At 64.8% G+C, this 22,784-nt stretch overlaps 2 protein-coding genes across 3 annotated transcripts in view; one reads left to right on the top strand and one right to left on the bottom strand.

Moving 5' to 3' along the window:
* Positions 1–7,426, top strand: part of TTYH3 (tweety family member 3) — a 31,682-nt gene extending 24,256 nt beyond the window's left edge. The window contains exons 12-15 of one of the 2 annotated variants that reach the window (XM_046666634.1): positions 1,028–1,201; positions 1,740–1,815; positions 2,557–2,657; positions 4,235–7,426. In XM_046666634.1, coding sequence (XP_046522590.1) covers positions 1,028–1,201; positions 1,740–1,815; positions 2,557–2,657; positions 4,235–4,250 — 367 coding nt within the window. In that variant the 3' untranslated portion in view covers positions 4,251–7,426. The remainder of the gene's footprint in view (positions 1–1,027; positions 1,202–1,739; positions 1,816–2,556; positions 2,658–4,234) is intronic. The other variant, XM_046666636.1, reaches the window with a different exon arrangement.
* A 6,896-nt stretch (positions 7,427–14,322) lies between these two features.
* LFNG (LFNG O-fucosylpeptide 3-beta-N-acetylglucosaminyltransferase) lies at positions 14,323–22,784 on the bottom strand (the record flags this gene model as incomplete). Its single annotated transcript, XM_046666489.1, has 8 exons — positions 14,323–15,428; positions 15,618–15,703; positions 16,262–16,427; positions 16,898–16,983; positions 17,090–17,243; positions 17,354–17,453; positions 17,998–18,046; positions 22,581–22,784. Coding segments are annotated over 8 exons (912 nt in total), but the record flags the coding sequence as incomplete, so codon positions are not given.

The following is a 22,784-nucleotide window of genomic DNA, read 5'->3' as shown; positions in this document are numbered from 1 at the left end:
TGGTGATGATGATGGTGACGGTGATGGTCATGATGGTGATGATGATGGTGATAGTAATGGTGACGATGATGGTGATGGTCGTGGTGGTGATGGGCATAGGTATGATGGTGATGATGGAGATGATGGTAGTAATGGGCATGGGTATGGTGGTGGTGGTAGTGATGATGCTGGTGGTGATTAAGGTGGTAGCTATAGGGGGGTGGCTAAGAGCACAGCCCTAGAACCACATGGTCTGGCTTCAGATCCTGGTTCTACCCTCACTCATTGGGTGACTGTGGGCAAGTCATGTAACCACGCTGGGCCTCAACTTCCCTCCCTGTAGCGTGGGGGTATAAGAATCCACCCTCCAGGGTCAGGGAGCACTAGATGGCCCACTGCTTGTGAGGGCTCAGCCTTGGGCTTGGCTGGAGTCGGTGCTCAGACAAGTGCTACCAGTGTCCTGCTTATCTCACCACAAGGAACACAGCGAGGAGACCCTCTGCTTGAGGTGACCCAGCTGGTGGTGAGGGGGGATGTGAGCCCAGGCCTGGCTGACCTGTGTCTCACCACCAGGCAGTGCAGCCCTAAGTCCCATCTGGGACCAGGCAGGGTATGGTGGCGCTTGAGAGCAGCAGAGGCCTGGCCGGCGGCTCCCTTGCCTCGCCCTGCAGCAGCCTGGGTGGAGTGGAGGGTGGAGATCCAGAGGGCAGCGGCGTGGGGAGGACTGGGCTCAGGCCTCCCAGGGTCAGGCGGGAGCTGAAAGCTGAAACAGGGTCCCCCCCAGCCCTCCGTGTCTCCCTAGGAGGGGCCCTGTCCCCTCGTTTCAGTAGGCTGACAGTCAGCATCCCTCTGTGCAGGCCGGGGTACAGGTTCCTGGGTGTCCCCGTGTTACGGAGGACGAAGCGGGGTCACTTGCCCACAGTCCCTAGCCCGTACGTGGTCGAGCTGGGATGGACCAGCTGCGTCTGCACCGGAGCTGACGCCCGTAGGTCCTGGGGCTGGCTCCTCGTGTCTGGGCCTGAGCCTGTGCTGGTGGCCCTTCCTGCAGAGGCCCCGACGAGGACGGGGAGGAGGAGGCTGCCCCAGGGCCGCGGCAGGCGCACGACAGCCTCTACCGCGTGCACATGCCCAGTCTGTACAGCTGTGGCAGCAGCTACGGCAGTGAGACCAGCATCCCGGCTGCGGCCCACACTGTCAGCAACGCCCCGGTCACCGAGTACATGTGAGTCGTGCCAGGAGCAGGGGGCAGCCCGGGCGGGGACAGGCGGAGCCAGGCTCCGGGCCAGGCTGCATGGGGCTCAGTGTGGCCAGCGGGTATGTCCACGGGGGCACAGGGTGCGGATCCTGCCTGGGCCACCAGCGGGAAGGAGAGGGGCTTGGCATAGTGGGGACTGCTTTCAGACGGGCCTCCCCGGGGGTGCCCGGGCTGTGGGGGTCAGCCTGGCATTGAATGCTTGCTGATCCCGGGCAAACCTGGGTCAAGGCCACAGGGAGGCCACTCGGCCAGATGACTGCTCTGTGTCTGGGGCCCGGCCCAACCCGCGGGGAGCAGGCAGCCGGGCGGGGGCAGTCTCTGGCTGGGCCAAGGCGGGCAGGTGGCAGCCGTGGGTCCGCTCGGAGCCCTGTTGCAGTGCTGGTGTCACAGGACCCCCAGGCCCTTGCTTACTGGGCTGCAGACAGGGTGGTGACAAGAACGCACAGGTCTGCCTGGCTCCAGAACAGGCCAGTGGCCACTCACAGCCGCTCTCCTCCCGCCTCAGGAGCCAGAATGCCAACTTCCAGAACCCCCGCTGTGAGAACACCCCCCTCATCGGGCGCGAGTCCCCACCGCCCTCAGTAAGTCTCGGGGCAGGAGGGTGGGCGGGGGACCTGAGGCCTGGGTGGGGGCGCCGCCCCGCCCCCTTGGTGGTCTAGTCTGGCCCCACGAGCAGTGCAGGCCCTGCAGGCAGTGGGAGCTCCAGCAGCCAGGGCTTTCGGGTGGGCGTCTGGCTGAGTAGACGGGGCTGGGTGGGCTCACAAGTCGGCCTTGAGGTGCCCTGGGGCCAGAGTGGGCAGCCAGGAGCCCCCTGCCTGGTGGGTCAGCTCAGCTCCGAGGGGGCCTGACTTCTCTCTTCCTACCCGGCTCTGCTTCCTCTTCTTTCGTCCGTGGCTTCCTGAGCTCGACCTGGGATCGGCCCCTGGGTCTTCTGGCTTGGCCTGCTGTTCCCTCTGGTCTTGGGGGTGAGACACAGAAAAGGGGACGTGGTGGTTTGGTGCCAAACAGAAGGAGTTTGCAGAGAGGCAGAGGCCTGGTGGGCTTCCTGGAGGTGGTGGGCTACAAAGGACAGGGCCAGAGAGGCTGCAGGCCACTTGTCTTCAGAAATGCCCGTTGTGCAGCACAGAGCTGGCCTGGGGTGCCCTGGACTGGACCAGGGCTGTGCGGGCTCCCAGGCTGTCCTGCCACGCTCAGGCTGCCCTCCTCATCGGCACTCCGCTCTGGCCCCCCTGAGGCCTGCTGTGGGCCGGGCCCTCGCCTGGCGTTGAGGCTGCCCTCTCTCTCTCTCTCTCCTGCGCCCCTCCCACCCCGGGCCCTCCTAGCGCTATCTGGCTGCCCTGGACTCTGGCAGCCACGCAGGCTGGCAATTTAAGCCCATGGACAGTGCCCGAACGTTGTGGTGGCCGTGTCCTCAGAGTGACAGGTACTGATCCACCCCGGGTTCCCTGCCCTGCACTGCCCACCCACCTGTGCCTCCATGCCTCGTGCTCCCTGCTACCCCTCACCAGCCGACGTGCCCCAGGACTGTCAGCTCAGTGCTGGTGGGGCCAGCTCTGCTGCTGGCCCTGGGCCTGGCGTCCTTATCTCAGGGGCAGTGAGCCCCTCCAGAGAACCCCCAGCCCAGCTGCAGGGGCCCCAGCCCCTCGTGTCACCTCCCAGCGAGGAGACCGTCACCCAGCCCCCGTGCACGCCTGCACTTGGTGCCTGGGCTCAGGAGTCAGAGTGCGGGTGAGTGAGCACCCTGGGCTGCGGCCAGCAGGCCCGGCCCTCATGCCGCCCTGTGTGTCTGGAAGCGCACGCAAGTGTGTGCAGATGAGCGTGCAAGCTCCTCCCAGCCATCCCCACACGGTGCCGTGCATGCCTGCTTGGGGTCCGGGCTGCTGCCCACTGTCCCCTGCCCCCGCCGCATGTCCACAGAATGACATGGCTCTTGGCACCTGCTGCTCCTCCTTCAGGCATGCCCTCCGTGGCCGCCCGATGGGCACGCACAATCTTCTCCTGGGCCAAGAGTTCTACGAGGGCTCTTGGGGCCCAGGGGACATTGTCCCTCCTGATGTGGGGACTGTGGTGTGGGGAGTCTGGCTGCTGGAGCTCCCAGGGGTCAGCAGGGTTAGTGTGTGGCTGTTGGGTCACCCTGCCAGGCTCCTACCACTGGCACATGGCACATGCCTTGGCCTTCGTCCCCATCGCCTATGGGCGTCTGGCCCTTCGCACACTGCCTGGCTGTCGCACACATCTCCTCCATGTGTGTTCCTCGTGAGCACACACTCACGCATGTGCACTAAGCAAGGCCCTCGTGCTTCCAGTTGGATGAGGGGTGGTCAAGATGTGCCGGCCGTCCCCTCCCCCCGCCCCCTGTCACTGCCTCTGTGACCCGGGAGGAGCCCACAGTTTGGTTCCCACCCAGCCTGAGGGGCCTGGGCAGCTTTTGGGGCCCTCCTTCCCGGGCTGGCAGGGCAGAGTGGCCGTGGGGTCTCCTCATCCTTGTGGCCCGTGACCCTGCCCGACTGGGCTCTCGGGGACGATCTGACCCACTTTCAGACACAGCCTAGTTGCACCCTTGCGTGACGCCCTCCTCCTGGCCCCCCAGCCAGGGTTGCGCCGTGGGAGGAAGCAGCCTGTGTGTGGCCTTCAGGGCTTGGGTATGAGGGGTGCAGTTAGGGAGGCTCTGAGCTCCGGCTCCCGGTGGGGGCAGAGCTCTGCCAGGCCTAGCGCCCAGATGCCCACAACGGGGGCCTGAGTGCTCATCTCATCAGAAGGGGAGACGTTCCCCATCCTGCGCCTGCGCCAAGGCGGCCAGCCCTCTGCTCCCTGGCGCAGCCAGCCAGGCCTCGGAGGCTAGGCTCTGGGCCAGCGGGCCCCTCCTGGAGCCCCTTCCCAAGGACTCTGTCTGCTGTGCGCCTGTCCTACCCCAGGGGTCCCTCTGGCTCACCCCGCCAAGGCCTGAGCCTGGCCGCATCCACCACCCTGCTGACTGCCTGCCTCCCTGTCTCCCTCCAGTACACCTCCAGCATGAGAGCCAAATACCTCGCCACGAGCCAGCCTCGCCCCGACTCCAGCAGCAGCGGGCACTAGACCGCCCGGGCCAGCCACCACCCCACGTGCCAACCGCCCTCTCCTTCCCGTGCCAGCACTGCCGCTTATATCCGTGCTGCCCGCCGGACCCTCTGCACGTCGCCAGGCCCGCTGTGGGCACCTCTGCGGCCCCTTGCCCTCCCCTCCCCTTCCTGCAGGGGCGTGGGGTTACCTGGCATGAGCCCCAGGCCGGTGGAGACGCAGAGCTCTGGGCCTGCATCCTCTCCTTGGGTCACACACCTGGACACGTGGCAGCGCTGCCACCAAAGCCCGGGCCCTCCCGGCCCCACCCCCCTCGCCCCTCTGCCTCTGAGGATTCGAGTTCCCAGAGCCCTGCTCTGGGCCGGACACGACGGTGCTGTGTCCCTGACGCTCCCTCTGCAGCACGCTGACCCCCGGACCCTGCAGCCTCCTGGCCTCGCACCCCAGCCCGCTCCTTCCCTCCTGCAGCTCTGACGCTTTTCCTGTGTGCCCTCGATGCTTCTGGGCCTCGCTTCTTGGTTTGCAGGCAGCACAGGGCCCTGTCTGTGCTGGGCATCTGGGGGACGGCGGTGTGCCCGCCCGCTCGTCTGTCTCCCCACCGTGGAGACTCCTGCGGCTTGTCCATGCGCCTCTCTCTGCAGTGTCTGGAGCTCCTTCCTCCTCTCGCCCCGCCTGACCCCAGGCCCCCTCCTGACGGCTGCCCAAAGCCTCCACGGGGAGGCCCCCTTTCTCTGCCTCCTGTCCACTGTCGCTCTCTCCCTCAGCGCCTGCCCTGCCCGTGGCACCCAGCCCTCTGCAGTGGCAGGAGGACAGCAGGTGCCACGCCGAGCCCAGGCCGCTCATTCACTGCTGGCCGTCTTCTTGGTGCCAAACCCCCTCCCCCACCCCAGAGACTTGGCAGCTCCGTCTGGGTCGTTTTTTGCACTAACCACATTTGTCATCTCCAGGGCAGGAAGCTGCGGGCCAAGCGGCACTGCCTTCTCGGTTCCCTCTCCATCCAGGACAGGCGCTGTGCCCCGGAGCCCGGCCTCGAGGGCTGGACCCGAGCTGGCTGTGAACGCGCCCTCGGCCCCTGCTGCCCCTCTTGGGACTAACCACTAACCTTACCCCAGCCTCCACGGATGCCCCTGGCAGAGCCGCGAGCATGACCCTGAGTCCAGGCCAGAGACAAGGCCCAGGACAGCCGGCTGGGAGTCAGGCTGGAATAGCCGTTTTTTCTTGGGGTGCTGCTGGGGGGGGGCGTGTAGACCGACAGGCAGCCGGAGGGCCTGGAGACCCCTCCCCAGGGGCAGTGCTGCCTCAGGAGGACCGTGTCCTCAGGAACGAATGTCCCTTGGGCTGTAGGACCGAGGTCCCTGCGGCCTGGGTCTGCCCGCCTGTGAAGTGGGAGCAAGGCTTCCCTAAGGTGCTTTTGGCTTTAGTGTACAATGTTTGCTGTTTCCTGCCGTGGAGGGTGGGGCCGCCCCCAAACCAGGACAGGAAGTGCCCTGCCAGCCCTGGCCCAGCCAGCCTGACATGGACAGGCCGGATGTGGGCTCTGGCCTGTGTGCCTGGCCAGGGGCAGCAGAGGACCACCCACAGCCACGTGTGAGGGCCCAGGCTGGGGTCCCGCAGCGGGGAACAGGCAGCTGGCCTGGCAGTTTACAGACACATGGTCTCTTCCCCCAGAGCAGGGGGCAGCACCCCTTCCCTGGACAGGCCTGGGGGAGGCTGCCTTCCCTTCCTCTGCGGTCCCCCTTTCTTTGTGCTGGTGTCTGGGACCAAAAGTGTGGGTAGGGTGGGGGCCAAGCCACGTCTGCTCCGCCCTGGGAGGGGAGGGGAGTGGGTGGGCAAATATGGAGGTGCCCCAGGTGCGCCTGGGGCCCTGAGCCTTGAATCTGAGCCCCTGGACATGGCCACACCTCACTACAGGGCCCTGTGCTCCAGGGGCTGCCTGGCCCTTGTTCTGGTCCCCTACCAGGCCACAGGAGGCCTGCCCAGTCTTTCTTTGGGCTCCACCCAGGTCAGGAGGGGGCGTCAGCAGCCTGGCTGGGTGCTGCCGTGCGCCCCGCCACCGCTCAGAAGCACAAATGGCTGCTGCGGCCGGCGGGCGGGGCCGCGATGTGAATGTACATAGCATGGGAGGTGGCATTGTGCTCAGTGTCCACCGTGCGTCATGTGCGCGTGCTGCCCCGTCTGTGACTCCACCTGCGTTCCCTCTGCTCACCGAGGTTGGATAAAGGAAAAGGGGAAGAGTCAAAAGGGGTTCAAACCCAAGCCTCAGTCCGTGGAGAGGGAGCGCATCCTGCCGTTGGTTTTCTGTTTCTGGGTTTTCGGGCCCCTTTCCTAACCACCCCCATCCCGGTGACCTCTTCATATCCACTCCCACCCTGCACCAGTGGGCCTTGCGCCCCTCAGGCCCTGCTGCATCTTGGGGGGTGGTCTTTAACCACGTGGGGGTAGGGGTGCTGTGGGGATGGAGGGTGGGTGCCCCTGCCCAGCCCCCAACGGGCTGGGCAGCAGGTGGCAGGGCCCTCTGGGCAGGTGTCCACTCCCCCTCCCCTGGCCTGGTGGGCAGGGTTGGGGAGGGGGCGGGCCTGGTAGGAAGCCCCAGACCCTTCCCCTGCCAGGGCCACCCCATGTCACTATGCAAGTGCAGACGGAGCACCAGTCCCCTCCCTGCCCAGGACCCCTGCCAGCCCCAGGAGGGGTGGGTGGGGCGGGTGAGACTAGGGCCTTTGTGGGTTTTTTTTTTTGTTGAGCCGTAATGGTTGTGTGCCGCATCACTTTATATTTGTTACATATAACATATCTGGGTATAGTTTTGTTAAGACTCCGACCCTCCCGGTTCCCTCCTGGCCCTTGCACCCGGTCCCACGGCCCCCACCCCCATTCCTCCCCGCTTGTCATTTAGCCTCCTGAGCAGGGACTGAGGCCCGAGCCTCTTCATTTTCCTCCAACCTCCGCAGGGCCATGGCTGTATGTGCTGTCGCTGTGTGTTTTTTTGTTTTTTAAACTGGGTTTGGGGTTTGATTTTTTATTTCTTTGGGGGCTTTATTTTTCTTAGCAAATACTAAAAATCTCGTCAATGTAATTTCTGTGGTTTCTATTCAGCTTGGGTTTCATGTTTTAAAATAAACAAATTTTAAAAAACAGGCCTCTTTTCCTGAGTTGTTCTGGCTCCCCCCCAATTCTGTGGGCAGAGCGGCCGCGTGCCGGGCCGGGAGCCACGCGGACGCGGGGGCGGGGCCTGGCGGAGAGAGGGCCGTGGGTGGGCGGGGCCTCGAGGGAGGGGCGGGGCCTCAGGGGACAAGGTGGAGCCTGGCGGGGTGGGCGGGGAGCCGAGCGGGGGCGGGGCCTGGCGCGGTGGGCGGGGAGAGGGTGAGGATGGGCGGGGCCCCACGGGGCGGGGCGTCCGGTCTGCCCAGCAGCCCTCGCAGGGTCTCGGGCAGGGGACGGTGGTCTCGTTGACGTTGTAAAGCCTCTCTTTGCAATGTAGACATGTACTGGAGGGCCCTGAGGGGACGGGAATGGGGGTGCGGAGGTCCCTCCCGCCACCACGAGAGGTGACAGGCCTGGCCCAGGGCAGGGTGCTGGAGGGGGCCAGGTGGGAGAATGGTGGGCCCCAGGAGGAGCTCTTCCTGAGCCCCCGCTGTGGTAACTCCTGTCCTTCCCGACGCCCCACCGAGGCGGGGTTCCTGGTGCTTCCGGGGCCACTCCCCCAGCCCTGGCCTCCCCGGAGTCCTTCCTTGGGGTCTGCACAGGAACCCTCCCCCGCCCTCCGAGGTGGGCGTGACCCTTCTTGCTCTCTTCTGAGAAATGGGCTGGCAGGTGCCACATAATCCAGGACACAGCCCTGGGAGGGCGGGGGGGGCGGGGGGGCTCCCATCCCCACTTAGGGCGATACCAAGCCACTTCACAGTAAGGCCCTTAGGACCCCCTGGAATCTGGGGAGGCACATTTGGACCAGGAGAGTGTTTGTGTCCCCTGCCTGGCACATAGGCTCAGGCACAGGAGGGGGCGCCGGGCAAAGCCCCTGCCTCCCAGCACACACCAGCAGCAGGCCCGGTGGTCTCCCATCGACTAGCTCCCAGCCAAAGGGGGCCCAGGAGAGATGAGCTCTGAAGGGGGGAAACTGAGCCCCCAGCGGTGGAGACGGTTGCTGCAGCTCTGGGACTCCTGGGCACCACATGGTTAAGGAGCATAAATGGGGACATTTGGGCCCAGGCAAGAAAGCCCATGTTTGGAGGGAGAGCCGGGGGCCACGAGGGAAAGACCCCGGGCACATCCCACCCTCTCGGACCTCAGTTTCCCTGTCTATGCATCAGGGAGGGTACAACGACATCCGGCCCTAGAGGCTGCCACATTGCTTGGCTCATGGCCCCTTCCTCCATCCTCAGAGCCAGCCATGTGGCACCTTCAGATCTCCCGCTCTGACCCTGACCCTCCTGCCTCCCTCTTGTAAGGACCCTTGCGATTGCATTGGGCCCGCCCAAATAATCCAGGATCATCTCCCCATCCCAAGGTCCTTAATTTACTCACATCTACAAAGTCCCCTTGGCCATGTAAGGTAACATAGTCACAGGTTCTGGAGATTATGACATGGACGTCTTTGGGGGCGGTTATTCTGCCTGCCACGGGAAGCTAGTCTCGAGAATATCTGAGGAAAGGGTTCCAGGCAGCGAGAACCGCCAGTGCAAAGGCCCTGAGGCAGATACGTGCCTGGTGCATTCAAGCAGGGAGGCGAGGGTGACTGGAGTGCAGGGAGCAAGGGGGAGAGTGGCTGGAGATGCAGCTAAGGTGGGGGGATGGCAGAGGGCCTGTGGGCCTTGTAAGGACTTTGACATTGCCTCTGAGAGAAGTGGGAGCCATGGAGGGGTTGAGCAGACTGACATGGCCTCACATTCACTTTTAACACGATCGCCCTGGCTGCTGAGTTGGGAAGGGAACCAGGGCAGAAGCTAGAGACAGCAATGCAGGCGAGAGCTCAGGGCGGCCCAGGCCAGGGTGCTGGCCAGCTGTGGAGTGGTGAGAAGGGTTTGGGTTCTGGAAAGCAATGCCACAGCACTTCCCAGCAGACTGTGTGTGGGTGTGGGGTGTGGGTTGAGCTGTTGGGGGCATGTATTGTCATAAATTGAAATGGGATCGGGGGAGGTCAGAGGTCCAGTTTTGGACATGCTGAGCCTAAGGAGCCCGTTAGACACCCCAGGGCAGGTGTGGAGAGGTGGCAGAATGGACGAGCCTGGGACTCGGGAGAGAGCTCGGGGTGGCCCTGGTCGGCCGGAGTCTTTGGCATAGGTACTGTAATGTCACCCACGAGGCAGGGTGACATCCCCCAAGGACTGGGTGCTGAAGAGGAGAGAGCAGGACCAAGGACCAGGTCTGGGAGGGCGAGGGAGTGACCAGTGAGGTGGGAGGAAGCCCGGGACAGTGGGTGTCCTGGGAGCCACATGAAGACAGGGTCAAGGAGGCATGAGGGACCACATCACATGCTGCTGAGGGCCAGATTCTGCGAGGACTGGCAAGTGACCGGCAGGTTCAGTGACCTGGATGGACGCCATTGGCGTCTTGGACAAGAACAGGTCTGATGAAGCCGGATAGCTGGCTCAGGAGAGCAGGGACGGGGCTGGAGGGAAAGACCTGGGGACAGCAAGAAGCGACTCCCCTTTGGGGGAATTTAGCTGCAAAGCAGAAAAACAGAGCGATAGCTGGAGGAGCAGGCCTGGAGAAGTGTGTGTGTGTGTGCGTGCGCACTAAGACGGGAACTAGCAGCATGTCGGGTAGGCTGATGGGAACGATCCCCTAGGCAGGGAATGGATGCAGGAGGCAAGAGGGGAGGATCAATGGTGGGGTGATGTTCCTGAGTTGCCAAGAGAGGCTGCGACCTAGGTCACAGTGAGGGGCTGGCCATAGACAGGAGCGCGCCCCCTCCTCCTGGCCCAGTGGTTAGAGCATTTGGGCAGCCGGCAGGGGGGTCGGGGGTGAAGTCGGAGTGGAGGTGGCAGAGGGTCTCAGGAAACAAGAGGGAGGCTGAAGAGGAAGTGGGGAGAGAGAAGGTGCGAGCTGTCACCTGGGGCTGTGGGAAAGCCACGGTGGCAAGGGCCCCTGGGGCTCCTGGTCTGGAACTCAGGGTGGGACTGGCCAGCCAGCGGGGAGCATTTCCCTCCAGCCTCCCAGGTGCGGGCACCGAGGAGGCAGAGGGCTCGGTGCCACAGGTCGGAGACTGCAGGCTTGGCCGAAAGTGTGGAAGCGAGAGAGCCAGGGGAGGTGAAAGTGAGCTCAAGGTCGAGACTGGACCTGGGATTAAGGCCAGGGGAGGATGAGCCTGCAAGGGGTACGGTGAGGGATCCGGTCCGGCGGGGTCAGGACAGGGGAGGGAGGGAGCTGGGCAAACAGGAGGTGGAGGCAGACTGGGGTGCTGCAAGGTCTGGGGAGTGACAGTGGAGTGGGGACCAAGGCAGGCAGGGTGTCGGGGGAGGGGAGGCCAAGGGTGTGGGAAGGACAATGGACACCAGAGTCACCAGGAACGGACGCCAGAGCAGCATGGAGAGAAGGGCCAGAGCCAGAAGCCAAAATCTCCCCAGAAAGAGGGGGCCGGTGGATACCCACGACAGGGGTGGAGAAGGCTGGGGCAGGAGGTGGGGGTGTGGGCAGCAGATGTTGTGGTCCTCCCACAGGGTCGGGAGGGAGAGAGAAGGGTCTGCCCGCCCCGCGGCCATAGGAACATCTCCAGGAGTGAGGGCAGTGCCCAGCAGGGGGCACTGGGTGGTCAGGATGAGACTCAGGGCCAGGCTGGTGGACAGACAGTGCAGGGACCCACCCTGGAGCTCCCGATGGGCTGGGGTGGCCCGAGAATCTGCATTCCCAGCAAGTTCCCAGGGAGCGCATGCTGCTGGCCTGGGGCTCAGCTGTGACCGCAGTAGAGCAGGAGGCGAGCGGTCATTGGGCCGGGGTGGAGGATCCAGGATTCCGCCGGGGTGGGGCACGGCCAGCCCCGCCCCGGAGCCAGGGCACAGGAGGGCGGCCTGGGGCGGCCTTCAGCAGTCGGCTCAAGCTCGCCTCCTGAGAGGAGACACGTTGCATGAACCATTACCTGCACTAACATTATGATCCGTGATGTGAACTTTGGAAGCAAGCTCGGGGCTGCACCCCTAGATCCGGGCGGGGGTCCTGGGAAAAGTCGACTCAAGCTGGAAGAGGAACCTCCAGCTCTTGCCACCAGCCGGCGCCCAAGGACCGTGGCAGGTTGTCCGCGGAGGGGGTCCCGAGGCCCGAAGGGGGTGGAGGCAGTAGGGGCGTGTCTGAGCCCCCAAACTCAGCATGGCGACATAATCTGGGCACCCTCAGGGGGCGGGACAACGAGCCCTCAGGTCCCCAGGTCCCTCCTAGCGAGGTACCAGGAACCTTTGGTGGGTTTAGCCCTGGGCTCAGAAAGGGCTTGGGGAGGGGTCACCTCCCAGAACACTTGGTGAGGCTGGGGTGGGCAAGCACCGGGGGTCGCAGCAGGACCAGCCGGTTGGCCTGACGGACAAAAAGAAGAGGCCAGCTCTGGCCACCCCTCTCCCCTCTGACCCCAGGCCCAGAGAGGACAACAGTGGCTGAAGCCACGGCCAGCATCTGGCCTCCTGCACCTCCTCATGGAAAGCCCTGGCTGCCTGCCGCTGGGTGGGCCAGGCTGGAGGAGAGCCATGGAGACGGAAAGCGTTGCCATCCTGCCTCCAGCCTTCCAGGCACCCTGAGGGACCGCACCTTGGCACCCTTGCCCTCACTGTGCTGGGACCCAGGGCACCCTCCTCTCTCCGCTCCATCTCTACAAAGCCTTCCTACTCCAGCTTGGGTGTGCCTCTTCCAGGAAGTCAGCCGGGATGGCCTCAGTCAAAGGAAGTGTGTTTCAACTGAGCAGGGAGGGGCCGCACCCTGGCACCCCTCTCAGCCCTTCCCAGACCCCCTGGCCCGCCTGGCAGCACAGAAGCGGGGAGCTGGGGGGAGCACTGCCACCCTCAAGGAGCACCCAGCAGCCCCAAGGCTACGGTTTGACTTCTTGTTTTTGGAAGCCCACAAATGAGTGGCAGTCTGGGAGGGGCTAGATGCCCACAGTGCATCACCAGAGGGTGAGGCAGGGCCGCCCTGGCGGTGCCTGGGGAGAAGCGAGGTCCCCCGTCTGCTCCATGACTCATCCTTCCGGGAAGGCCCCCTTCCTCACACCCCGAGGGCAGCAGATGGAAAAAACCGGCTGCCCAGTTCCCGTGGGACCCCTCTTGCACCCACTTCCCCTTCCAAGGAGGGAGAACTGCCCTGCCTCCCTCGCCACTTGTCTAGAAGAGGGAAGGGCCCCGCTGCTGGCCCCTGCTCCTTCGCCACCCCTCCCTGGTGCAGAGCACGTGGACTCAGCTGCCCTCACACCTGTCCCCATTTCTCAGACGGAGGTGGAGACTGCGGGAGCTGCAAGACCTCCTCCCCACCCCGCCCCGGACTCTCTGCTCTGCTGTCCCCACTCCGTGCCCCCTCCCCACAATGGGACAGTTGGATGGCCCCAACTCTGCTGCGACTCCACACCTGTGCCCCTGTGCCCCGTGGCCGCCAGCTCTATGCCGAGGCTGATGCCAGCTGCCCGGGGCGCGCTGGGGCCCTGGGTCTGCAGCCGGGCCCTCTGACTCACCGGGCAGGAAGGAGGCCCAGGCCTCTGCCCGCATGCGGCCGGCCGTGGTTCCGCTATGACTCCTCCTGCTCATTTTCAGCTTCCTCGTCGGAGGATGGGCCCTGTGCCATCCGATGAGATGTGGTCACCATCTCCACCCAGCCTGGCACACAGTGGGTGCCGGGGGATGACGGCAGCCGAGTCCGGGGGCACCCCCTAGACAGGGGTCAGGCTGGGTGATGGTGGAGGAGGCCCTCCTTCCCTCCCACGGTCCCAGTCACTGCCCACACCCCCTGGGGCAGCTGCCCCGAGGCCTTCTGGAAACCACTTCTGCTGACTCAGGGCTGTGCAGGGCCGAGGTGGGGTCAGGCCCCAGCGAGTCGGCCCCCAGGCTGGGACAGCCACCAGGAAGGGCTGGGAGGCAGGGACCCTCCCTGGCCACCAGTTTGGGGGTGCCGAGTATGTGAGCATGTCTGGTGGGGGCGGGCTGGCATTCTGCCCCCACAGGTCAGCCGTGGGGAAGGGAGGCACCTTTCGAACGACTTGGCTTCCGAGTGTTGATAAGGCTAAGCTTGGACCAGAGTGGGGGGCATGGAGGTCACAGGGACCCTGCAGCCCAAGCCTACAGAGCAGGTACCTGCAGGGGCAGCTGGGGGCAGGAGCCAGCAGAGCCAGCCGCAGGGCACTAGGGCTCAGCTGGAGAAAGAGGAAGCGAGGGCTGCCCGTGCCTGCCAGGGCCGGTGGCGGGGTTCCCCTGCTGGGCTGGAGCCCCCTCCACCTCCGGCCCACCCACAAAGCCTTGTTTGAGGAAGAAAGGGCCCCGAGGAGCTGCTTTCCGTAGAAATTAAGAGCTGTGTGACTCCTCCCCGCTCTCCCGGGACCTGTCCAGGTGGGGGTGCGGGCCGAGCCCAAGGTCGGTGTGGGCACCAAGCCCTTTCACGAGGAGGGGGTGCACGCAGTGCCAAAGAGGGGAGGCCGGGATCCGAGGCCCACCTGACCTCTGAGTTTGAGCTCTTCACTACCCCACCAGCCCAGCTACCTGAGTTTGGGTGTAACTGCTCCGAGCCTCAGTTTCTCCATCTGCAAAATGGGACGATGGCCTCTGTGGGCTTGTGACAGGGATGAAGCCAGGTACGGAGGTCACCGGGCCAGGCTGGCACAGGCTGGGACTCCAGAGCCTCAGGGCTGCCCCCTAGCTGGGACCCTCCTGACTGCATCCTTGGGCACCCGGGCTGGCTACGCCTCTCAGGCACCTGCAAGGAGCTATTTTGATCCCAGATAGTCGGCTTGGGGGGTTCTTTACTTCTGACCCCCATAGAACTGCAAATGCACCCCCCTACTCACACCGCCTGCTGCACCTCTGGCGGACCTGCAGCTCAGCCCCCACTTCCAGCCAAGACCAGGAGCCCCGGGGTTGCCCCAAAGACCACCTTTATTCACAGCAAAGGAGTCCATAGCAACCACGCTTCAATTCCCTGAGAACTTTTCCCTTATGGTTCGCTTTCCTAGCTATGTCTTTGCAGAAAGAAAAACAGAAGACAAAACACAGCCCCGGGGCCAGGCATGCAGGAGACAGGTACGAGGCAGGAGGGCGGCAAGGGGCCTGCTGCCGGGTGCTGCCACATTTAAATACACAGAGCAAGACCTTCCCACCAGCTTTAGCAACGAAGATCATCCCAAGCTGGGCTTCTGCTTTTTCTGATCCACAGAAAAGATAAAGTAACACCCTCCCCCGCCCCCCCCCCACCCCCGAGAACAAAGACAAAAACATCCTACTTTTTACCCACCCCCTCTCGAAAAACAGGCACAGTAAAAAAATACTGTCACGATATGTACAGACACGCCCACTATGGGCGACTTTCTCTCCACTGGGGAGAGGAGATAAGGCTTAGCTCTGACTCCCCCTCACGGAGGGAGACAAAGGGAAGATGGCGGAGAGGTCCCCCCACCTGAAAAGCCCCCCAGCAGGGCGGGGAGGGGAGCCATACGGCCACGGGGGCTTCTTGGGGTGGCTGTCACTCTGAGCCACAGTGCCCGCGCCGAGCTCAGTAGGAGGGGCATGGCGCAGTGGTCCTGGGGGCTCTGAGGCTGGGGCCGGGATCCCAGGGTGCAGGCGCCCCCAGCATGGGGCCTGCGCTCAGCAGAGCAGCCCCTGATCTCACGCTGCCCCAAGACCCGCAAAGAGTAGCAATAATTACACTGCCCTCAGAGCAACCTCTGACACACAGATTCTGCCGGGGCACGGGCTCCGGAAAGGCAGACGAGGGGCACTCCTGGGCAGGGCAGAGCAGAGCTGCCCAGCAGCCTGCTACATGGTCGGGCACACAGTACACGCGCACACGCAGGTACAGCCCTGGGGGAGCCTTGAATGCCAAGGCCAGGGCGGCACCACAGGGGTCCCCGGGCCCTTTGGATACCAGGGGCGCCCAGGGACGGGGTCTCAGCCGTGGCTGCTAGAAGATGGCGGTGCGGGGACACCAGGGTGTGTCCGGGTACAAGTGGCAGTGGACGGAGCGGAACCTGTGAGGACAGAGTGGGGGGCTGGTCCGTGTGGGGTGGGGGTGCTGAGCGCCCATCTTCAGACCCACAGCACTGGGGGGGGGGGGCCCTGCGCCACCCTGAGCAGGACTCTTGGGGGCACTGTCTATAGCGACTCCCAACTCTAGCTCCACCAGACCCACAGGGGACGCTGGGCCTCAGTTTCCTCACCTGGATGGGTCAGCCTCCACCGAGAAGGGCCCCTTCACGTGGACGGCATTCCGCCTGTTTTCAAACGTGCCGTAGCTCAGGGTCACCTGCGTGGAGGGGGCGGAGGGATGCTGGAGGGGCCGCTCATGTGGCTCTGAACGAGGGAACAGCCCTGCCTCCTGCCTCTCCTCGGCCCAAGAAGGAAGGTCTGTGGGCCACGGCACACTGCAGCCCACCCGCTCTGCAAACCCCGGGAATAAGGCCAAAGTGGGGGCTCCGGCTGGGCTGGGAGAGCTGCCAGCCGTGGGTGAGAGGACATCCACCGAGGCAGGAAAAGACCCGAAAAGTGCGGGGTAGGTGTGTGGCACTGAAGACAAAGACGGGAAGGATGGACAACAGGATTTGAGCAGGGTCCACGCTGGTGGGAGGATTAGGGGTCTGGGTGGCAGCCAACAGCAGGGCCCTTTCTGACCCCCCTGTTTAAAAAATGTGACCCCACCCTCCACATCCTCCTCCCCTACCCTCCGCACCCTCCTCCCCCACCCCACTCCATTCCTCTCTCGGATCTGCCCCTCCCCTTCTGGCCCAGCGGCTCTCCTCTGGGCTCTCTCCTCTGGGCTCCCGTTGGTCCACACTCCCTTCCGGGGCCCCCGTGGGAGGCGCACCTGCTCGTGGAGCTCCGAGGCAGGCACCTGCTGCAGGTTCTCCAGGTGGGAGTGGAAGAGCCCGCTGCGGATGAGGGGCACACCCAGCAAGGCCTCCACGATGTAGCCGATGGTGCAGTCGTCCGGCAGCCGGATCCGCTCGGCCGTGTTCATGAAGTGGCCCCCGCTGTGGGCGGGAAGGGATGGACGGGTGAGTGGAGGCGGGAGCTGGCTGCCCGCCGGGCAGCACGTAGCACAGAGCAAAGCAGCCAGGCTCAGAGAGAAGGTGGACGTGCCCCCAGGGAGCAGGGTGCAGACCACGTCTGTGTCCCTAATAGTCTCTCCTGCCCACAGCTGCCTCCCTCCCTGAGCCCCAGCACAGCACCCTCCTCTGTACCAGCCTGAGGATTCTCTGCCAGTGGGGGCTGCTGGAAGGGGTCCTGCCCAATGGTGCATGGGCCTGAGTGCTAACAGCCTCTGGTGCCTGGTAGGCAGAAGTGGCCAGTGGCGGGGCATGACTCAACCCATCCGGGCACGTGAGCCTGGGGACACCCACTGCTGGGAGGATGAACCCAGCCAGGCCTCACTTGGGAGGACCTTGGGACCTAGGGCAACCTGGCTGGTGGGGCACCCTCACTTGTGCTCCAGGACACTCACCTGGCCCACGGGCTCATCTTCAGGGCCAGCCCGCGGCTGATGCAGAAGCCAGCCCCACCGGTGGCAAACCAGAAGTGGACAGGACGCTGCGGGAGAGGGCAACGTCTTGAGACCCCACCCCCACCCCAAGCCACGAGGGCGCCTCCCGCCTCCTCCCCACCCAGCCCAGGTGTGTGTGGGTGCAGCACTCACCATCTTGTTCTCGCTGACCCTCTCCGTGGCCTGGATGGGCCTGTCCAGGCTGGGCTTGCCGATGTAGACGTCCTGCGTGTGTGGGTAGCTGGCCAGCAGCCGCAGCAAGGCCCGCACGTTGACATAGTTGTCGTCATCCACGTGGCAGAACCACCTGCGGGCGAGGCAGGGCCGTCAGGAGGGCGTGCCAGGGGCGGGTACTGCCAGAGCAGGTGCCTGGAGCGGGGGACGTTCCTTGGGCCCCGGCCAGAGGCCAACACTCACTTCCTCCCCGAGTCGATGAAACGGTCGTACTCCACGGCCATCTTGCAGGACAGGGCCTGGCGGCTGTGGGCAGCCGAGCAGTTAGTATTGACCACGTTGCCTGTGGACAAGGGGAAGGGGCTGTAAGTGGGTCCGAGCTGGCTCAGAGAGGGCAGCCTGGCCTGGGGTCACACAGCAGGCCCCCCGTGAGACAGAGCAGGATAGAGTGGGTGGCTGTCTGGCCCAGGGCACCCTGGGTTCAAGATGTGCCCTGCAGCGGCTTCCCTCCTCAGCCCCCTCCCCAGCACAGGACACCAGGCCTGGCGATCCCCTCCACCATCCCAACCCCCTCCCGGGGCGTCCCTGCCCCGCCCCAGCCCATTCAGGCGGCTTTTTCCCAGCACCGACCACCTGTTGCCGCCACATCAGCTCAAAGGGCCCGGGGAGCTGAAAGGGCCTCATTTGCATGAGAATTAGGGGGGGTGCCGAGTGGTGGGGCGGGCCCTTGAGCAAACCCGTTGAGTAAACTGCACTCCCCAGCCCGTGGCCTCTGTGACCTCTCCGGGGGGGGGGGGGGGGCGGGGGGGGGCGGGGGTGAGAGGGCGGAGGGGAGCCTTTCCTCCTGGAAGTGGAGCCCCTTCAACCTCCCCAAGCCCTGGGCTCACCCGTGCGCCTGGCCAGGACCTCATCTTCCCCATCGGTGAAAATGAATGTCTGGAAGGAGAAACACAGCCTTGAACAGGCAGCCCTGTGCGCCCCACCCCTGGGCTGTGGCGGGTTTCCAGGGCTGGGCATCCTGGGGTCTCAGCAGCTACCGCTCCATCCCGCCCACTCCCCCCACCACCCCACCCCGTCTTTGGGCCTCAGTTTCCCCCTGTGCACAGAGCAGGACTCAAGTGCCAACATGAGTGGAAGCAGGGCTGGGGTTCACGCAGGCCCCACCCCCCACGTCGACAGCTGGGCCCAAGGTCGCCCGGCAGCTGCTGGCGGCACGAGCCAGGTGGGGCGCCCCACCCACCCGCCAGGTAACCGGCTCCCGCCCGGCCCGTGCACCTGGCGGGGCACACACCCTTATTGACACAGAACCCGCCCGGGCTGCGGGAGGGGGCAGAGGGCGGTGGGGGGACAGCGGAGGAGGTCGGCTCTGGGAAGCCAAGTCTCAATCAGTCGGGGACAAAGGCTTCTGCTGGGCGGCTGCCAAGGCCCTGCGGACAAAGGGCCCGGAGGGAGGATGAATCACCAGGCATTGTCCGCCAGCTTTGTCCGGGCCGCGCGCGCCGCGAGGGGCGCCGGGCGGCCTTAACTCGGCCGCGTTAAGCGGGAGTGGCCGCGCTGCCCATTACCATACAGCTGGCTTGGTTAACTGGGCCGGGCTGGGCGCGAGGTCCGGTGGGCAGGGCAGGGCAGAGGTGCGGCCCGGCACTGCGGTCCCTCGGCCGTGTGACCAGCCGGGCAGGTCACCTTCTCTGAGCCGAGGCGGCACGGCTGTTTTGTGAAGACCCCGACGGCCAGCAGGGTGGAGGCGGGAAATCACACAGGGCCCAGCCCACGGGTCGGTGCCCACCGCAGCCACACGGCCCGGCACCCCCTCCTGCTGCTGGGGTGAGGAAAGCTGGGCTCGAGAGACAGGCTTTGCCCAAGGCCACATGAAGCCTCCACTTTGCCAGTACAGGGCCACCCGTGCCAGGATCGCTCTGCGGAAGGGGGGCCGCAGGGCGGGGCCAGGAGCTGCCGGCGCCCGCCTGGGCCCGTCCGCACACGGGGAAGAATGTTCCTTCCTCTGCCGCCCGCCCAGCGCGTGCCGCCGGGCGCACCCAGGCACGGCGAGCGCAAAGCCTGGGGCCCGGAGGCGGGATGGGGGCGGGGGGGGGGGGGGGGAGCCTGAGCGCCAGCAGGAGACCGCCACCTCCATGCCCGCCAGGCCTCAGTTGCCTTCTCTGTATGAATGGATCCGAGGGAGGATCCAGCATGTGCAAGCCTGGCACCCAGTACACACCCAGGGACCTGGGGGACCCACCCGGGGGGCCCACCCTCACCTGGGTGGCCCCAGCTGCTTGTCCAGCCTGACCCCAGATCTGGGCACACGGGTGAGGCCACAGGCTGTGGGTCATGGGCTTAGAGCTAAGGGGGCGGCAGGCTCCATCTACACCCCATCCACACAGGCACCCCCTCCTTCCCGAGCCCAGCAGACACCCCAGGGCGGCCCGCACGCACAGACTCGCCCCCGGCCCCCAGCCCGCTCTCCGGCAGCGCAGCCCAGGAATGCCGTGGGAGGCTGAGGCTGGCCGGTGCCGACGCGCCGCTGCGCCCCTGGATTAAAAGGAAAATGCTTTCTTAATGAGATCAAGCGAGGCCTGTTCTCCCGCGCTTTGGTGGTGCCCTAAAAACCCAGCCCAAGGCTACGGAGATTAAAGTCACCTTTGTTCAGCTGGGGAGAGCCAGGCCGCCCGCCCAGAGGGAGTGCTGGGGAGGGTGGGGCTGTGGTGGTGCGAGGGTGCCCGGCCTCCCCACCCTCCCGCTGCCCCCGCGCATCAGAGCAACCGGGAGAGGAGGGGACGGGCTGCCCCGGGCCTCGCCCACCGCTCAGAGCCTCAGTTTCCCCCTCCGTACAATGGGCATGCCCAGAGCAAAGCAAAGAGACTGATACTCTCCTTTCATCTCCCTAACGGCCCTGTGAGGTGGGCACTGTTACTACCCGAGTGAGGAAACTGAGGCCCAGACCCTGGGGCAGAGGTGATGCTGGTCCAGCCTGGCCGTGCCTTCCAGGGACGGAGACGACCCCCCCACACACACACCCGGGGCCCCCTCCCCGCTTCCCCGAGGACGACAAGTAGGCTGCAGGAGGAAGAGCAGGGCAGCCAGGGCGGCAGGGCCGGCTGGGGGCGGGCGGGGGGACACCCACAGGAAGCGGCATTGTTCCTGGAGCTGCGATTCAAAGAAACACAGGATGCCAAGCTCTCCCCCAACAATTGTGGCCGCTGCGGTGGCAGCCGCTGCAGCCTGGCCCGCTCCTGAGACGGGTTGGGGAGGAACGTGTGGGCCAAAGGCCCAGTCCCTCATCCTGGACTTGAAGGCCCGTCACAGTGTGGCCCTGCTGACCTCCCCCTGCCCCTCCCCGGGTCACTCCAGTCGCTGGAAGTTTCTTGCACATCCGTCACGCTTGAGTTCGTGATGCCCAGAGTGCCCTTTCTGGGTATTTTCTACTCTCAGTCTAGCTCAAATGGCACCTCCTCCAGGAAGTCTCCCCCCCCAGCCCCCCCCCGCCATAGGTCAGATGCCCACTCTCGGCTTACACAGCCTCTCTGGGTTTCCCCCACCACAGCCCTGACTTCCTTGAGTCTCCCCCATCAGACTGGGTCTGAATCACCCTTGCACAGGGCTGGGAAAGAAGGACCCTCTGCCGTGACAGTTTCAAGGACCCCTGGCCCACAATACCCCGTCGGAGGGGTTCTTGCTTGCTGTGATGCCTGAACTAATTGCTGGAGGCAGATTTGGCCTCTTCTGTGGGGGGTCAGCTGGCGAGAAGGAAACCTGAGTGGCCCTTCAGCTGGGAGCTCAGGGCCCAGGCGAGTGATAGCACCCACCTCACTCTGAGTGCCCTCTGGGCTGATGCCCTGCATCTGCAGCTTTTCCAGTCTTCTTTTACAACACTCTGTTGGAAGGGCAGTGCTTTCCCTATTTCAGAGATGAGGAGACTGAGGGTCAGAGAGGCCCTGGGTCTTGCCCAAGATCACCTAGCTCAGCTGGAACTGATACCTGAGACCCCTTGACCACATCCCTTCTACTAGAGAAAGCCCCCAACGTTCAAGATGAGAGGTGCTCAGAGCTGGTGTCAGCCCAGAGACGGCTGAATGTTGCCACAGGTCACACAGCAGGGAGGCAGAGTCCTGGGGGTGGGGGTGCCTGGCTCAGGGATGGTGCCCCACAAGGGCTGTCAGTCAGGGATGTGTGTGGGGGGGACCGTAGGCCCCCTCATCGCCAGGCAACCTGAGTGGCCAGCACGCCAGCGGCGGTTCCCATGGAGCGCATAGCTGCACACAAGAGGCCGGACGCCTTTCTCCGCTGGAGAAAGGGGCTTTGTTACCTTGCCCAAGCGGCCGGCGTGAGAGCCGCCGGGCGCTGGGAATCCTAACGGCCTGGGCGCCGAACAAAACCCACGGCCCCCGCCACCCCTCCCGCCCGCCACTGAGCCCCTGGGAAAGGGACGCTGCGTTCCCAGGAGGCTGCCAGGGGGTTCCCAGGGCCCCCTCCCCACTCTGGGACGAGAGAGGACCCTGCCTGCTAGCCCCCATCATGACCTTGCCAGGACCCTGCCCCAAAAAAGGGCCCTGCCAGGCCAGAAGGCCCCAGGCCTCGAGAGTTTAAACAGGGTGGAAGAGGTGTGGGGTCTGCTCTGACCCCCAACCCCAGTCAAGGGTCCCTGACTCTCACCCCAAATGCCCAGTCGGTTCCTTGAATCTCCCAGCCCCAGGATGTTCCCCTGCCTCCCTTTCCTCTGCAGGGCCCACACTCTGTCTCCGTCCGTCCCGCCCCCCCCCACCCAACCGTCCTGCTGCAGCCTCGAGGGAGATTTTCAAAGTGGGGTGTGTCTTTATTATGTGTGTGTAGGAAGTCGATGCGCAGCTCGGGTGTATTAAGCGCAAGGTTCCCGGCTCCAGAGACTCCTGCACCTCGGGGAGAGGGTCCCCCGCAGAGACCCTGAAACCCAGTGCTGTTTCTCTTGAGATGTGCTCTCCAGGGCCCACCAACACCCACCCTAACTCCAGATTATCTTCAGCAATGACTGGGACGGGAAGAGGACGCCCAGAGCCAGGGACCCTAACCCCACACTCCACCTCTAAGGAAAAGAGCCTTCCTCCCCAGGGTGGACGCCCCATGCAGAATCTGCCTTGGAGAGGGTTAGAGACAATAACACCCTATTAACGTGCTCCAATGTCTGGGGGCAAGAAGCATCACAAGGCACCAACCCCAAGCACTGGTGGCTGGTGTGGGGTCAGCGTATGCCATCCAGGGCTCTGGAAGTTGGCTGGGGATGGGTCCCCATCGGACACTTCCACAACTGCATGGGGAGAGTGGCCCCACCAGGCAAACTGGGCTGGGAGGCGATGGACTGACGTCACCGCCCCCCCAGATATTCCCAGTGGCTGGACAGAGATGCAGTCTGGCGCCCATCGGATACTGCCACCAGCTGGACAAGACGGCACCCCCCTACCCAGCCCGCCCGCCCGCCCAGGCCGCGGGTCCTCACCATCTCCTTGTGGCGCGAGATCCAGGTCTCCAGCAGCAGGTCGAGGCGCGCGCGGTGAAACTTTTTGGTGGTTTTGACCGCGATGAAGACATCGTGGGGTGCCAGCGGCTCGGCTGGGGGTCGCGGGTGGCCGTCGGCGGGGCGGGGAGCGCCCCCGGGCGGTGGGCCCGCGTCTCTGCGCGCGCGGGTCAGCAGGCTGAAGTA

Source organism: Equus quagga, chromosome 7, assembly GCF_021613505.1.
Source record: "Equus quagga isolate Etosha38 chromosome 7, UCLA_HA_Equagga_1.0, whole genome shotgun sequence".
NCBI classification, from domain to species: Eukaryota; Metazoa; Chordata; class Mammalia; order Perissodactyla; family Equidae; genus Equus; species Equus quagga.
This window is presented reverse-complemented; position numbering and strand designations above follow the sequence as displayed.